This window comes from Suncus etruscus, chromosome 1 (assembly GCF_024139225.1).
Source record: "Suncus etruscus isolate mSunEtr1 chromosome 1, mSunEtr1.pri.cur, whole genome shotgun sequence".
Classification (NCBI taxonomy): Eukaryota; Metazoa; Chordata; class Mammalia; order Eulipotyphla; family Soricidae; genus Suncus; species Suncus etruscus.
Genome location: NC_064848.1, coordinates 192148021 through 192163964, shown reverse-complemented (window position 1 = coordinate 192163964; position 15944 = coordinate 192148021). Strand labels below are relative to the sequence as shown.

Here is a 15944-nt window from a genome sequence, read left to right as displayed (position 1 = left end):
CCTGGCTCTACACTTAGAAATCACTCCTGGCAGGCTTGGAGGACAATACGGGATGCTGGGAATTGAATCACTGTCTGCCAAGTATGGCTGCATCAAAGGCAAATGCCATACTGCTGTGCTATTTCTCCAGCCCCTCAACAAATAATTTTAAAGGGCCTATCAGATCCTGTTTCATTTACTTTTCCCCCCTCCACATGTGGGGTGTGCATACCCACCAATGCTCAGGACTTAACTCCTGGCTTTGCACTCAGGGATCTGCTAATGGGGCTCAGTGCCAGGGATCGAACTCAGGTTAGCCATGTGCAAGGCTAGTACTATCTCCCCCCCCCATCCTTTTTTTTTTTAAACACCTTCGCTACAGCAGCACCCAGATTTCTCTAGGAGGAATGGCACATCACCCTAAGAAAACAGGCTCGTTGGTTGGTGCTAAGTCAATCAGTGCTATAAAGTGAGTGGAACAGTGGGCGAGCAGAAATGGAAATGCCAGCTCCAGCTCTTCTTTATCTTCTGCACATCTCTGGAAGGGTGGCAGTTGGCTGGAGGATGAGCCACACTGCCCTCTGGCAAGCACCCCTGTGGCTCAGGGGGCATGTGCTCAGCGAGGATAAGAAACTTGGAGTGAAGCTTTTCGGGTGTGTGCTGGGGAAGGAAACCCCTCTTGGACTCTGAGCTCGATGAGCAGAGGCATGTTCAGACTTGCACTTGTTTTTTGTTTTTGTTTGTTTTTTTCTTGGGGGTGGCAGAGGAGGCCCACTCAAATGCTGGTCATTCCCAGGGGTCCTTCAAAATCCGTAGGACCAGGGATTGAACCTGGGGTCCCACATGCAGAGCATGAGTTTAGCCCTTTGAGCTCTCCCCTACCATTTTTCCCCTTTAATTTTCACATTTGGAGGTGACATCTGGTGGTATTCAGAGCTTACTCCTGCCTCTGCACTCAAGGATAACCTCTGACAGTGTTCAGTGCCAGGAATCGAACCCTGGTTGGCAGCCTACAAGACAAGCACCCTACCCATCAAACTATTTTTCAGGCCCAAATCCCTGAATCTTTAAAGATTCATACTAACTTCTCTCCAGCTGCAGAGTCCAGAGCAGGTGGGGGCTGGTCAGGTTATGTTGCCGAGAAGAGCTGCCAGGGGGCGCTGGTGGTTTGCTAAGGAAGCCAGGATAGCTGCATCTTATCCCCCACCAGGGGTCTTCAAACTACAGCCCGCGGGCCACATATTGTATTTATTTCTATTTTGTTTTTTCACTTCTAAATAAGATATATGCAGTGTGCATAGAAATTTGTTCACAATTTTTGTTTTTACTATAATCTGGCCCTCTAACAGTCTGAAGGACAGTGAACTGGCCCCCTGTTTAAAAAGTTTGAGGACCCCTGCCCCACCCCATCCCCTGTTTTGAGGGGGACTTATTTTGTTTGTTTGTTTGTTTGTTTGTTTTTGGTATTGGGCCACACCTACAGAGCTCAGAAATCACTGCTGGCAGGCTTGGGATGCTGGTGATTGAAATTGAGCCCAGGGACCAGAGAGATAGCACAGCGGTAGTGTGTTTGCCTTGCCCTCAGCCTACCCAGGATGGACCTGAGTTCGATTCCTGGCATCCTATAAGGTCCCCAAGCCTGCCAGGATCGATTTCTGAGCACAGAGCCAGGAGTAACCCCTGAGCACCGCCGGGAGTGGCCCCAAACCAGAAATAAATAAATAAATAAATACATAAATAAATACATAATAAAAAATAAATTTAACCCAGCTAGGTCGCGTGCAAGACAAATGCCCCACTCACTGTGCTATTGCTCCAGGCCCTCCCCATTTTCATGTTGTGTGTGTGTGTGTGTGTGTGTGTGTGTGTGTGTGTGTTATTCTTTTGCCTCACCAGGCAGTGTTGCTGGCTATTAAGTTCTGGGGGGTATAGGAAGGGGATCTGGGATGGAACTTGCACACAGGCACTCCCCAACTCTTTGAACTATCTCCTGGGACCTGGTTTAAAGGATGGAGGCTTTCTTAGGAAAAGGCAAAAGACTGCAGTGACATGGATGCGGGGGGGGGGGGGGGTGTGTGTGTGTGGGATCGAACCCAAGACTGCAACATGCAAGGTAAATACTCTACCCACTGTGCTATCGCTCCAGCCCCCGACTCAGGTTTAAATTGCAACTTTCCCCAGTCCTGAAGATCGGGATCAGGGAAACTATGGATAAAAATAGCACTTACTATTAGCTGGAAAACAAGATGTTTTTGCAACTCCTGGTTCCATGAGAACATAATTGGGTCCCAAGGCAGTGAATGACTCATTTTCATGAATGATTATATTGATCATCAGAGTCAAATAGATGCATCGCCGTCAGAAAGCACAGCACCGGAGAAGTGCTGGGCTGGTCAGGGATGCCAAGCGTGACATTCCAGTAGATGGGGAGAAGGGGAGGAAGGAGCTGGAGCTAATGAGAGAGCAGCTTTGACTGGCTGTTGACGAGGCCGTTGAAAAGCACGGAATTTGTGTCCACTTCAGCGTCAGGCTCTCCAGGGAGGAGAGAAAGAGCATCCATTCAAATATCAGTTTCCTTCCTTCCCATTGAGTTTCAGGAGGAATTAACTAGCAGCAAAGTGGCACATTCCCCTAGAAAATGAGTGGGGTAGTACAACTTGTCGTGCACATGGCTGACCCTGGGTCCATCCCTTGCTATGCACACAGCCAACCCCAACATCCCATCTGGTCCCCTGAGCACCACCAGGAATGATTCTTTGTTGTTGTTGTTGTTTTGGGGGGTGCATACCTGGCGGCGCTCATAAATCACTTCTGGCAGGCTCAGGGAACCTTATGGGATGCCGGGGATCACACCCAGGTCTGTCCCAGGTCAGCAGCATGCAAGGCAAACCCCCCACCACTATCCTATCTCTCCTGCCCCCAAGAGCCAGGAGAAACCTTTGAGCATTGCCTGTTATTCACTCCCCACTGTTGGAGTAACCGGTTTTAATTCGATTCAGAATAATTCCTCCTTGCTGGTGCTTTCCAGATGCTTGTCATTCATGGTCTTGAAGTACCTCTGAATTTGTCCTTTACCCTATCTGTTCTCCACCCTAGGAAACTGTCTTTGTCTTCCTAATAAAGACCTCACATCTCAGGGACAAACTCCTGGCAGTTTAGGTTTTCCACAGCTAGTCGATCTCTTCTTAGGAGTGGAAGGCTTGTGGTGGAATTTTCCTGAACCTGTTTTATTCTTTTCATTCTGTGTGAATTATTTCCTGTCTCAGTGTTTGCTTCCAGACTCTCATCTTGCTAATCCTTTGGGATTGGGGCATGAGGCTTCTGCTACATCGCCCCCTCCAAAAAAAATGAGTAGGGGCTGGAGAAATAGTATAGTGGGCAAGTGTTCTCCAGATTTGAACACTGGAACCCCAGATGGTCCTCCGAACCTGCTAGGAGTGAAGGAGTGATCCCGAAGCACAGAGCCAGGCTGTGAACCAAGAACAAATGAAAGAACTTGAACTCAGTGGAGGAACTTTTGTTTGGTGGAGGGGCTGGAACCTGAGGCCTAACGGGTCAATTCCGGTTCTCTGAGCTCCATCTCAGATTCCTTTTTCTTTTCTTTTTTTTTTTTTTTTGGTTTTTGGTTTTTGGGTCACACCCGGCATCACTCAGGGGTCACTCCTGGCTCTATGCTCAGAAATCGCTCCTGGTAGGCTCGGGGGACCATATGGGATGCCGGGATTCGAACCACCGCCCTTCTGCATGCAAGGCAAACACCTTACCACCATGCTATCTCTCCGGCCCCCCATCTCCGATTCTTAACTCCTCTCTCTTTGGAAGCTAGAGGGGGACACCACACGGGTGACCCCAGCTGTAGAGCGGGAGGACAGCAACGTGGAGGTGATACTGTGGTTGATGGGGAAGCTCCTGTCCTGCCCCTGCCTGCCTGATGTGCACTCTGCCCATTGTACTATCTCTCCATCAGCACATCAGTTTCTAGGTTAGGTCTCTGTCACTGGGGCCTTGCAAGCATCCAACCTACTTTCCTGGTGCCTGTCCCCCTCCCACCATTTGCTGAGTCCTTAGGGGCAGATAAACTCATTTGAGCCTTGAGCTCAAGCAGGGTGTAATTAGGCCAGTAATTCTGATTCCTGACAGCAGCAAAAGGCCCAGGATCGATTCCCGATTCCTGGGCAGGCACAGGAGGGAGAGCAGGAGACATCTTCCTCCTGTTCCAGCTCTTTTGGCCTGGGAAGCAAGTCCATATCTGTGACCTCATTTAACCCCACCCCAATCTGCCAGCTGTTCTGGAAGACAGGATGGGTCAACAGGATGGGTCAAAATTAGGGGTGGGAGGCCTGTCTTCATGCACCTCTCTCTGGCCAGCCAGGCCCTGCTGCTGATCCCACTTCCTCTCCTGATCTCTCCCATGTGTGGACTGGTATTGGGGTTCTTCAGTGCCCCCCACCTTCTTACCACAGCCTCCAGGGAAGGCACACTGTCACCATTCTGTGCTGATAAGACTGGGGTTCTGCATGTGTTTGACCCTAGCTGAGGAAGAAGCAAGTTTGAAGAGCTTAGCTCCCTGCCCAGTTCGCTGGCCCTCCTCTTACATCTGCCCCTATTCTCTGCTGCCTTCATGGGAGCCTGTGAACCTACAGAAGAAAATGTGGGGGCCGGAGAGATTGCACAGCGGAGCTATTTCTGAGCAGATAGCCAGGGTAACCCCTGAGTGCCACCTGGTGTGGCCCAAAAACCAAAAACCAAAAAAAAAAAAAAGAAGAAGAAAATGTGGGGGTGGTTGTGTTCAGGTGGTATGTGGAAAGTGGCTGGAGTTCCCCTCCACTGGCCTGGTGTCCCTGCTCAGAGGAGTTATCTGCCCAAGGCCTGGCCACCTGCAGAGGACACCCTACCTCTCACACTGCCAGTTTGGTGTGCCTTCTCTGTCCTTGATTTTTCTTCTATTTCGGGGAGGTGGGGGGGGGGCAATGTTTGGACCACATCTGGCAGTGCTCAAGGCTTATTCTTAGCTCTGCATTCAGGGATCACTCCTGGTGGGCTCAGGAATGGGATGTCAGGGAACCCGCTTTAGCTGCATACAAGGCCAGTGCCCCCCCATTTTACTATCTATTGTTCCAGCCCTAGATCTGTAGCTCTTGTCTCAGAAATCTTCTGAGACTTCTTAGCCCAGTACTGAGTAGTGCCTGGAGCTATCTCCTGCCTTCAGCTCAAGTCCCTCTCCCACATTGACCAAGCATCTCTTATCCAGCAGGTGGGATATCCTTCTGTCTGTGATGCGTGACACCCCCCAGCTGCAGGCTTGAGTCCCCAGTGAAGATGTTCTTGGTGGGACTGACTGGGGGCATCGCCTCTGGCAAGAGCTCCGTGCTGCAAGTGTTCCAGCAGCTGGGCTGTGCCGTCGTTGATGTGGACGTCATTGCCCGGCACGGTGAGTGGCACCCACCAGCCCGCAAGGTTCTGTTTCTGTGCTTGTGTCCCTTCCTGCTGCAATGGGAGGTCAGTGACCCTAACAGCCTTCACTTGTTCTTGCTCCTCACCCCACTCTGTCTAGAACTTTCCTTTTGCAGCATCAGCCTGGTGACCTACTGGTCTCCTATCATATTCTTTCTGTTTGCTTGTTTTGATTTTTGGGTCATACCCAATGCTCAGAAATTGCTCCTGGCAGGCTCAGGGGGACCATAGGGGATGCTGGGGATCGAACCTGGGTCAGTCACATGCAAGACAAATGCCCTACCTGCTGTGCTCTAGCTCCTGCCCACTATTTGTTTATTTTAAGTCACCACATTCTTTATTTTTCCTTTTCGGTTTTTGGGCCATGCCCAATAATGCTCAGTGGTTTCTTTCTCCTGGCTCTGAGCTCAGGAATTACTCCTGATGGGCTCAGGGGACCAAATGAGATGCCAAGGAACAAAGTCCCATTAGAGATATCACTTCATCCCTGGTCACTGTGGTTTATAATAGAGTTTATTAAAAGGCCTCATGCATACATTCTCACACCCTCCACCACAGTGTCTGCATCCCTCTGCCATTGTCTCAGAGTCTCCCCCGAAAACACACACACACAGACAATTACACTTTCTCTCTCTCTTCCTCTCTCTCTCTCTCTCTCTCTCTCTCTCTCTCTCTCTCTCTCTCTCTCTCTCTCTCTCTCTCTCTCACACACACACACACACACACACACACACACACACACACAAGCAAAGCAAAACAGGCCAAAGCAATAGTAGGTAGGGCTCTTGCCTTGCTTGTGTTAACTCGGATACATTCCCCGGCATTCTATATGGTCCCTAAACCAGCTGGGAATAATTCCTGATCACAGAGCCAGGAGTAACCACTGAACACCATTGAGTTTGGACCCAAAACCAAACAAATATCAACAACAGCAATAAAACTCTCCCACACAATTAATGCTTGGCTACAGCCATGGTAAGCTTAGTTCTGCAAACCAGATCTTAGGTTCTGTTGCCTTTGGCCATTTATTGCTCCCTTACCCGGCATATTTGTGTCCCACGTAGGAGAGCTCTTTCTGTATCTGGCCTCTCCTGGCCGGCTTCGCTCATCACCCTGCCCTCCAGTTCCCATCTTCTCTCATAGCCGAGCCTTGTTCCGCCCTATCATGTTCTTTTTCTTTTGGGGTCCTCTGGCTGACTCCTCTCTTGGTGCTGCAGTGGTCCAGCCTGGGTACCCCGCACACCAGCGCATCGTGGAGGCCTTTGGCACTGAGATCTTGCTGGAGAATGGGGACATCAACCGCAAGGCCCTGGGGGACATTGTCTTCAACCAGCCCGACCGGCGGCACCTGCTTAACACCATCACGCACCCCGAGATCCAGAAGGAAATGATGAGGGAGACCATCAAGTACTTCCTTCGGGGTAAGATGGGGGCCAGGCTAGGGAGCCAGGCAGTGGGACTGGGAGTGGGAGCCAGGCAGTGGTTGCTGGGTTCACGCTAAATATTTGCTCTCATGGAGCCCTGGGGCAGCCTCAAGAGTATAGAAACCAACACACATGCCCCTGTGTCTGCAAGGAGATAGACAGGTCTAATGTGAAAAGACACTTGGGGCTGGAGATAGTTCATCAGATAGGGCACTTGCCTTGTTCACACTGACCCAAGTTCAATCCCCAGCATCCCATATGGCCCCCTGGGCCCTACCAGGAGTGATCTCTGAGTGTAGAGCCAGGAGTAAACTCCTGAGCACTGCTGTGCATGGCCCCCCCCAAAACAAAAAAGAATAAAAAAACACACATGAGGTTTTTTCCTTTTTGGATTTTGGGCCACACCCAGTGACGCTCAGGGTTTACTCCTGGCTATTCCTTCAGAAATCGCTCCTGGCCTCAGGGGACCATATGGGACTCCAGGGATCAAAAGCACATTCATCCTGGGCAGCTGCATGCAAGGCAAACACCTTACCGCTGTGCTATTGCCCTGGTCCTCATTTGAGACTTTTTTGTTTGTTCTGTTTTGGGGCCACACTCAGTCAGTGGTCCTCACTCCTAGCTCTGGGCCCACTCCTGATGATTCATGAGCTGGGGATCATATATGGTGACACCATTGCTCATGATAGACTTAACTTTTGTACTATCTCTCTGGACCCTCGTGGGCCCGCTGGGCCCAATTCTCAGAGTACATTGACTTCTCCAGTGGCAGCTGCCCACAGCCTGTGGCGAGCTCAGCCCAACCCCAGAGCCTGAAAATATTTTCTTTCATTTTTTTTTTCTTTATTTAAGCCACACTTGGTGTTGCTCAGGACTTATACTTTTCTTGTTCCTATTTTTTTAGTGGGGTAGAATACAGCCAGTGATATATTCAGGGCTTACTCCTCACTGTGCTCAGGAATCACACGTGGTGGGACTCAGTGGCACCCAGATGGGGTGCCAGGGATTGAACCTGGCTCAGCTGCAAGGAAGGCAAGTGCCTTACCCCTGTACCCAACCCCTGCCAGGGCCTCAAAAAGGGAACCAGGAACTGCTAACCCTCTGTGAGCCAGGCTTTGCTTTCTGAAGGGGGTGAGGAGTTGAGTCTGCATGGTTTCTTGGAGGTCGGCACCACCGTCAGATTCCTGCTTCAGGGCTGGAGAGATAGCACAGCGGTAGGGTGTTTGCCTTACACACAGCGGACCTGGGAAGGACCCAGGTTTGATTCCCGGCATCCCATATGGTCCCCTGAGCCTGCCAGGAGCAATGCAGAGCCAGAAGTAACCCCTGAGCGCTACTGGGTATAGTGCAAAAGCCAAAAAAGATCCCTGCTTCATCAAGCTGTGCACAGAGTAGGGAGCCCCCCCCCATGTTGGGCATCCTTGATGCTACCTTCTGCTTTCCCCAATTCTGCCAGACTGTACCCCCAAATCCCTCAGCTTTCTTGCTGGCCCTCTCTCCCTCTCCCTGCCTTATGCAGGCCTCCGTTCCCTCCTCCTTCCAGGAGACCCTGGATTCCTTCCGCCTTTGTTCTGCCTGTGTCTGTGCCAGTATGTCTCCCCCCCGCCCAACCCCCATTCTTGCCTTCTGCCTTTCATTCCTGCCCTTTGCACGCTCCCAGGCCAGCTGCAATACATCTGCCAGGCTCTGAGGCTCTGCCCTCCCGAAACGAAACTCGGCTAATGTCGCCCGCTCCAGCGCCCTCCCACTGTGTCTCTGGCTCCCCAACCACCACCACTGAAATAAAAGCTCTTTGAGCTCGAAAAGGTGAGAAACGGGGACGACAGCTGCGGCTTGCACAGGCCCGGCCTCTCCCTGATGAGTCGAACAAATCCGACTGTCAGAGTTGGTGCAGCCGCTCGTCAGATAAGATCACCAGCTGTTGGGAGGGCTCGGAGTCGGCAGACGGATGTCTTAATAGAGCCAGGAGAGTTTGCAGAGCTTATCAAGCAGGAGGCATGTGACAGCTGAAGGGCCCTTGGCCACCGAACCACAGAACTGGCCCCGGGCTCCCTCGAGGGCCAAGGAGAAAGGCCAGAGAGGAGAGAGGAGAGGATGGAGAGGCTGGACGGGGGAGATAAGAGACCCAGGGAGCTGGGTCTGCTCCACATTGGAAGGGGATCAGGAACAAGACCCGCCAGCCACCCTCCACAGGGGACATAGTAACGGGACCATCATCTGCGGGTGATTGCCAGGATCTGAGGGTGGAGGGAGGCTGGTGGTCACTCTTGGGGTACCATGAGGGTCTGCATGGAGTGCTGATGGTTGCACATGTTCCTTGTTGAATCCTTGCATCATACTGAGAATCGGGCGTGTTTGAGAGTACAGGGGACTGACCCCAGCAGCCTCATACACAGCATATGCCCACTGGCTCACTGAGGTTTCTTTTTCTTTTTTTTTGGGGGGGTGCACACCCAGCATTACTCAGGGATTGCTCTTTTTTTTTTTTTTTTTGTGGTTTTTGGGTCACACCCGGCAGTGCTCAGGGGTTACTCCTGGCTCCATGCTCAGAAATTGCTCCTGGCAGGCACGGGGGACCATATGGGACGCTGGGATTCGAACTGATGACCTCTTGCATGAAAGGCAAACGCCTTACCTCCATGCTATCTCTCCAGCCCCAGGGATTGCTCTTGTATCAATGTTCAGGGATTTTTCCTGGCAGACTTGGGGGACCACAGGGGATGTTGGGGATCGAACCTGGGTTTGCTGCGTGCAAGGCAAGTGCTATCATTACAAACCACACTAAAGTTTTTTTTTTTTTTTTTGGGGGGGGGGTCACACCCAGTAGCATTCAGGGGTTACTCCTGGCTCTGCACTCAGAAGTCGCTCCTGGCAGGCTCGGGGACCATTGGGATGCTGAGAATCAAACCAGAGTTCATACGGGGTTGGCTGCATACAAGGCAGCTCTCAACTACTGTGCTATTGTTCTGTCCTCCACATTGAAGTTTTCTTTGGGCTGTGTAGTGAGTTCCAGCTTTATAAACCCCATACTCCTCTTAGGACTTTTTTAATGTGTGTGTGGTGGATTTGGACCACATCTAGATATGCTCAGGGGTTATTCATGGCTCTGCATCCAGGAATCACTCCTCAAGGTGCTGGGGGGGACCATATGGGATGCCAGGGATCAAACCCAGGTTGGTTCTGTACAAGGCAAATACCTTACCCCTTGTACTATCTCACTCTAGTCCCAGTCCCTGATAGGTTTTTTTGTTGTTGTTCTTTTGTTTTGGGGGATTATTTTTGGGTTTTGGGTCACACCCGGCAGCACTCAGGTGTTACTCCTGGCTCTACACTCAGAAATTGCACCTGGCAGGCTCGGGGGACTTTATGGGGTGCTGGGATTCGAACCACCATCCTTCTGCATGCAAGACAAATGCCCTACTTCTATACTATCTCTCTGGCCCTGTAGCCCCTGATATTATCTGTGTCTCCTGAGGAGGCTGAGGAACAGTCACTGTCACCTTGTTCTATGTGTTACCAGCTCCCCAAGATACCTTATAACTATGTTTCCTATATTGTTTAGTGTCAGAGGGGCGTACCCAGGAACCAGGCAGCGGGGCTGTGGACAGAAGCACTCTGTTCCCTTTCCTTTCTGTTCCCAGACCTTGAACTGTACACCCTTTATCTCTCTCTCATTCACACTCTCTCCTCTCCTCTCTCTTTCTCTCCCCTTCTCTTCTCTCTCTCTCTCTCTCTCTCTCTCTCTCTTCTCTCTCTCTCTCTCTCTCTCCTCTCTCTCTCTCTCTCTCTCTCTCCTCTCTCTCTCTCTCTCTCTCTCTCTCTCTCTCTCTCTCTCTCTCTCTCTCTCTCTCTCTTCCCCCCGATGTGGGGAGAGGAAGAGCCCATATTATCTCCAGGGTGGCTGAGGGGCCACCTGCATGTTAACCAGTGATGTTTCAAATGGCCTTTGTCATTCTCCAACCCAGTGCCCATACTTCTCAACTGGAAGTGCACCTCTCGTAGCAAGAAACAGTCTCTTTCCTCTCGGAGGCCCCAGTGCATCGGCAGAGGGCCTGTCAGACTGTCCCTTTCAGAGGCCAGGCTTGGACTTGATTTAGGAGAAAACGCCATGGTTTACCCTTGTGAGCAGGACAGAGAGAAGGAGGACAGAGAGGGTCCAGCTGCCCCTGCAGGCTTCCCCAGTGTCCCATATCTCTGATCACGGCCAATTTCTGCTGAGATCCAAGTGCTTGGGGACCTGACGTGCCTGCTCTGACCACCTGTCCACATGGCCTCACACACCACGAGGCTTCCACTTCCCGGGGCATTCTGCTCCTCCAGCTCTGTTGATCCACATTTCTGGAACCTTCCCTCCCACCCACCTTCTCTCACACTTCATGAGTCCTTCCTGCTTTTCCCTCTCCTTCAGCCTCCAAGAGCCCTGCTGGAACTGGCTACTCTTGGCTTACGCTTTTCTCTCGAAATTCTCCCAGCTGGGGACCTTTCTTGAGAAGAGAGTTGCCCTCCAGTCTGCCATCCCACCTTGCCCTTTGTTGACTCTCAGTCTGGGTCTACACGATTGAATAGTATCTGTCTGTTCCCCACAGGGTACCGTTATGTGATTTTGGACATCCCCCTGCTCTTTGAGACCAAGAAGCTGCTCAAGTTCCTGAAGCACACGGTGGTTGTGTACTGGTGAGTGAGGAGGCCCGGGGCTGGCCAGAACCAGAGTCTAGAGAAGGTGGAAGGAGATGGCCTCTCCAGTGTTTGGGAAGGACGCCCCCTGTTGGCAGCTGGAGGTGTCTGGCTAGCTGCCATGTTCCTACATTCCTCTGGGTTCCCTGCTCCTGAGCCTTCCTCAGCTTTCCCCAATGTAGCCCCATTCATGACTTTATGCTGTTCCGCTCTCAGCATGATGCAGTTAGGGTGTAGTGAGTTAAGCAGTTACTGAGGTGTAGGAGAGGAAACCCCAGAGGGGCAGGTGAGGGGTAGTGGTGATAGGACAGCGGGCAGGATGCTTTCCTTGCATGCAGCCAACCCAGGTTCGATTCCTGGTACCGCACATATTTTCTAAAGTCCCGTAAAGAATGATCCTTGAGTGCAGAGCCAGGAGTGATTGATTGATTCCTGAGCACAGCCTGGTGTGGCCTACTTGTCCCCCAGATTTTTTTTAAATGAAATTTTTTGTTTCATTATGTGTTTCGTTTTGGGGCCTCACCCAACAATACTCAGGAATCATTCCTGGCTGTGCTCATGGGACCAGATGGGATTCTGGGGGTTGAAACTGGGTTGGTTGTATGCCACACAAGTGACCTACCTACTGTACTACCTCTCCTGCCCTGAACACAGGTAGTTTTTAACGAACAAAACTTGCTTAGAAAGATAGGAGAGGAGCCGGAGAAATAGCATGGAGGTAAGTCATTTGCCTTGCATGCAGAAGGATGGTGGTTCAAATTCGGCATCCCATATGGTCCCCCGAGCCTGCCAGGAGCAATTTCTGAGCATGGAGCCAGGAGGAACCCCTGAGCGCTGCCGGATGCGACCCAAAAATCAAAAAAAAGAGAGGAGGTCGAGTGATAGCACAACAGTAGGGCGTTTTGCCTTGCATGCAGCTGACCTATGATGGACCTTGGTTCAATCCCCAGCATCCCATATGGTCTCCCAAGAGCGATTTCTGAGCACATAGCCAGGAATAACCCCTGAGCATCGGCAGGTATGACCCAACCCCCCCCAAAAAAAAAAAAAAAAAAGATAGGAGAGGAAATAAAGGAGAAAGATGTTTGAGTGAGAACCCAAGCTTCTCCAAAGTGAAAATAAATAAGCAAAGAAACAGACTAGCCAGCCAGGGCCAGAGCCTGACCTGGGTCACACCTGGGTTCAATCCCTGGCATCCCATAGTTCCTTCAAGTCTGCCAGGAGTGATTTCTGAACTCAGAGCCAGGAGAACCCCCTGAGCACTGCTGGTATGGCCCAGAAACCAAAAACCAAAAAAGGGCAAGCCAGTGAGATAGGTGTTACATGGGCTTGAGGAGCCACCCCCAGATTTTTTTTTTAATAAGCAAGAGGGGATCTGAGGGGTTCAAAGGACATTCCTGGGCCCCTTGGTTGTGCCTCAGGGAGGGAACCGGCAGCCTGACTCAGGGAAAAATCATCCAGGACATGCAGCAAATTCTAGTAATGAGGAGGCTGTTAGGAAAAGTAAGTCACAGCTCATGGGTTAGGGACAGTGAGGACGTCTCTGCCCTCAGCTTCCTGAACCCTACACAGCACTTAGAGAGGTACCTGACCTGCTGCGGGTGTCTGGACAAGTAGTTCTCAGGCTGGAGGTCGGGCTTAAGGTGTTGAGTGCCCTGATTATCACCCCACCTGCACCCTGTTAATTGTCATGTAAAGCCCCATTGGGCTGTCACCCCCTTTCAATTCCCTCATGATCTGCATCATCCTGGGCCCCCTGCCCTGCTCTGATCTCCCTGCTTATACCAGACTCCACTGAGTTGATGGAACCTCTGGCCTTGCCATCTTAACACAATTGGAATTTTGTGCCAAAAGATTAAAGAGCACACTTGGAGTAAGTAGATGCCAACTGCTGTCCCCAGGCCCCTCCAGGTTGGCATCTATGCCAAGAGCAGCAGTGACTGTGGGTTATTCTGTCTTAGAGAGAGCCTCTAGCCCCTCACACACTTGACAGTTCTAGGGGCTGGTCCTCTACCCCACCTGAAACACACATGAAAGATGCCAGAGACATGAACATTTATTGCTCAGGAAGGTGCCTCCCCGTGGCAGTGCATGGGAGGTTGCATAGTTCCAGGGATCCAGCTCAGGCCCTGTCCATGCATGTCGGCGTGTTTTCCTGCCTTTCGAGTTGTGTGCGTGTCTTGCCTTTTTGTTTTTTGTTTGTTTGTTTGTTTTGGGGCCACACCTAGAAGTGTAAATATTGAGAAGCACTTAAACAGGTCTTTGTTATAATGTTGAAATCCTGGTGGGTTCAACACAAAAATGGAAAATGAGGACCATAGTCTGAGAACACTTTTTTTTTTTTTTTTTTTTGCTTTTGGCCCACACTTGGCAGAGCTCAGGGGTTACTCCTGCTCAGTGATCAGAAATAGCTCCTGGCAGGCTCAAGGAACCATATGGGATGCTAGGGATTGAATCTGGGTTCATCCTGGGTCAGCTGCATGCAAGGCAAACGCCCTACCACTATACTATCATTCCAGCCTCCAAAAACCGTTTTTAAATTGACTGAAGTAATTCATATTTAAACACTCATAGATTGAAGTTTGATTGTCAAAAACCAAAAAAAAAAAAGTTTAAAAGGGGGCCGGGCGGTGGCGCTAAAGGTAATGTGCCTGCCTTGCCTGAGCTAGCCTTGGACGGACCGCGGTTCGATCCCCCGGTGTCCCATATGGTCCCCCAAGCCAGGAGCAACTTCTGAGCACATAGCCAGGAGTAACCCCTGAGCGTTACCGGGTGTGGCCCAAAAACCAAAAAAAAAAAAAAAAAAAAGAAGTTTGATTGTTTTCCTGATGGGGAAAATTTGTTTCTGATTCTGTATTAGTTTGAATTTCCACAGTCTCTAAAGAGCTGTGGTGGAGGAGTGAGTGAGAGTCTTACAGATCAGCCTTCTTATTGGACTATTTTAATATCTTTTGATTCGTTTTGTAAACCAACTAGACTAGTGAAACAACTAGAGGCTCTACTAGCCTAGTGCCAGTAGGGGGCGGCAGAACACTACCCTCAGGACTTTTGGCTTGACCACGAATGATCACTGGAATTGCCTTTCTAATTTTTGGCTTTACAGACCTTTCAGAAACATTAGAAAGTGCTTCAGAAACTTTTAGTGCAAGGTTACACTTTAGCCCGTATCTTTTGATTCTCACAATACATACAAAATGAAAAAACAAGGAAAGTCACCACTAATGCAGTTCGCATGAGGAGAAGCCAGAGTCTTTTAACCAAAGCCCAAGCCACTGACGTCACTTTGAACCAAATAGCCTCACCTTAAAAACCCAGAACGGGGGCCGGGCGGTGGCGCTGGAGGTAAGGTGCCTGCCTTACCTGCGCTAGCCTAGGAGACGGACCGCGGTTCGATCCCCCGGCGTCCCATATGGTCCCCCAAGCCAGGAGCGACTTCTGAGCGCATAGCCAGGAGTAACCCCTGAGCATTACCGGGTGTGGCCCAAAAACCAAAAAAAAAAAAAAAAAACCCAGAACGGTGAAATCCACCTAAGAAGCAACGAAATTACGTCAGCAGAATTCCTGTTTCAGTCCCTGAAACAGTTTCAGATTCCTGTTCAGACATCATCTATAATCAGAACCCCAGGCTCCAAAACTAGGACCTGGAGAGACATGGGTCTGGAAGCAAATGTCAATGCAGGAAATAATCCACACAGTGAAAGGGTGTAAGAACAGCTTCAGGAATTCCAACACTCAAGGTAGGAATCACACCACACAAGCCTTCTGCTCCAGAGAAGGAAAGCAACTTAGTGGAAGAAGACTGAAGAAGGAGCTCTTTCCTTCCTCAAATCAGGCTTTTATTAGCAAGAACCAGGCCACACCCTAGAGTGGAGGAGGAATACCAAGTAGGGGGGGGATCTAGTAATCCCATTACCAGATTGCACCCTAAAGTGGATTATGAATACTGATTAGGATAGGACCAGGAATCCAACAGGGATTAAACCTAGGTCAGCAGCATGCAAGGCAAGCTGTGCTATTGCTCCGGCTCCACCATGTCTTGCTTTTTTTTTTTTTTTTTTTTTTGGTTTTTGGTTTTTGGGTCACACCCGGCAGTGCTCAGGGGTTACTCCTGGCTGCCTGCTCAGAAATAGCTCCCGACAGGCACGGGGGACCATATGGGACACCGGGATTCAAACCAACCACCTTGGGTCCTGGATCGGCTGCTTGCAAGGCAAATGTCGCTGTGCTATCTCTCCGGGCCCTCATGTCTTGCTTTTTATAAAAGGGATCTCCACGGGGCCAGGGAGATAAGACAGTGTTTAAGGCACTTTCATTGCATATGGCTGTTACTAATTTATTCCAGCACCGCATAAAGTCCCAGAAGCCCCACCAGGGGTCACTCCTGAAAATGGAGCCAGAAATACCCAGAACCTG

At 50.6% G+C, this 15944-nt stretch overlaps 1 protein-coding gene across 4 annotated transcripts in view; it reads left to right on the top strand.

The window, feature by feature from the left end:
• The window catches only part of DCAKD (dephospho-CoA kinase domain containing), a 32723-nt gene that overhangs the window by 15536 nt on the left and 1243 nt on the right, over nucleotides 1-15944 (top strand). For 2 of the 4 annotated variants that reach the window (XM_049781241.1, XM_049781250.1), the window contains exons 2-4: nucleotides 5234-5410; nucleotides 6651-6854; nucleotides 11444-11531. In XM_049781241.1, coding sequence (XP_049637198.1) covers nucleotides 5299-5410; nucleotides 6651-6854; nucleotides 11444-11531 — 404 coding nt within the window. In that variant the 5' untranslated portion in view covers nucleotides 5234-5298. Of the gene's footprint in view, nucleotides 1-5230; nucleotides 5411-6650; nucleotides 6855-11443; nucleotides 11532-15944 lie in introns of all 4 variants that reach the window. The other 2 variants (XM_049781232.1, XM_049781257.1) reach the window with 1 other exon arrangement.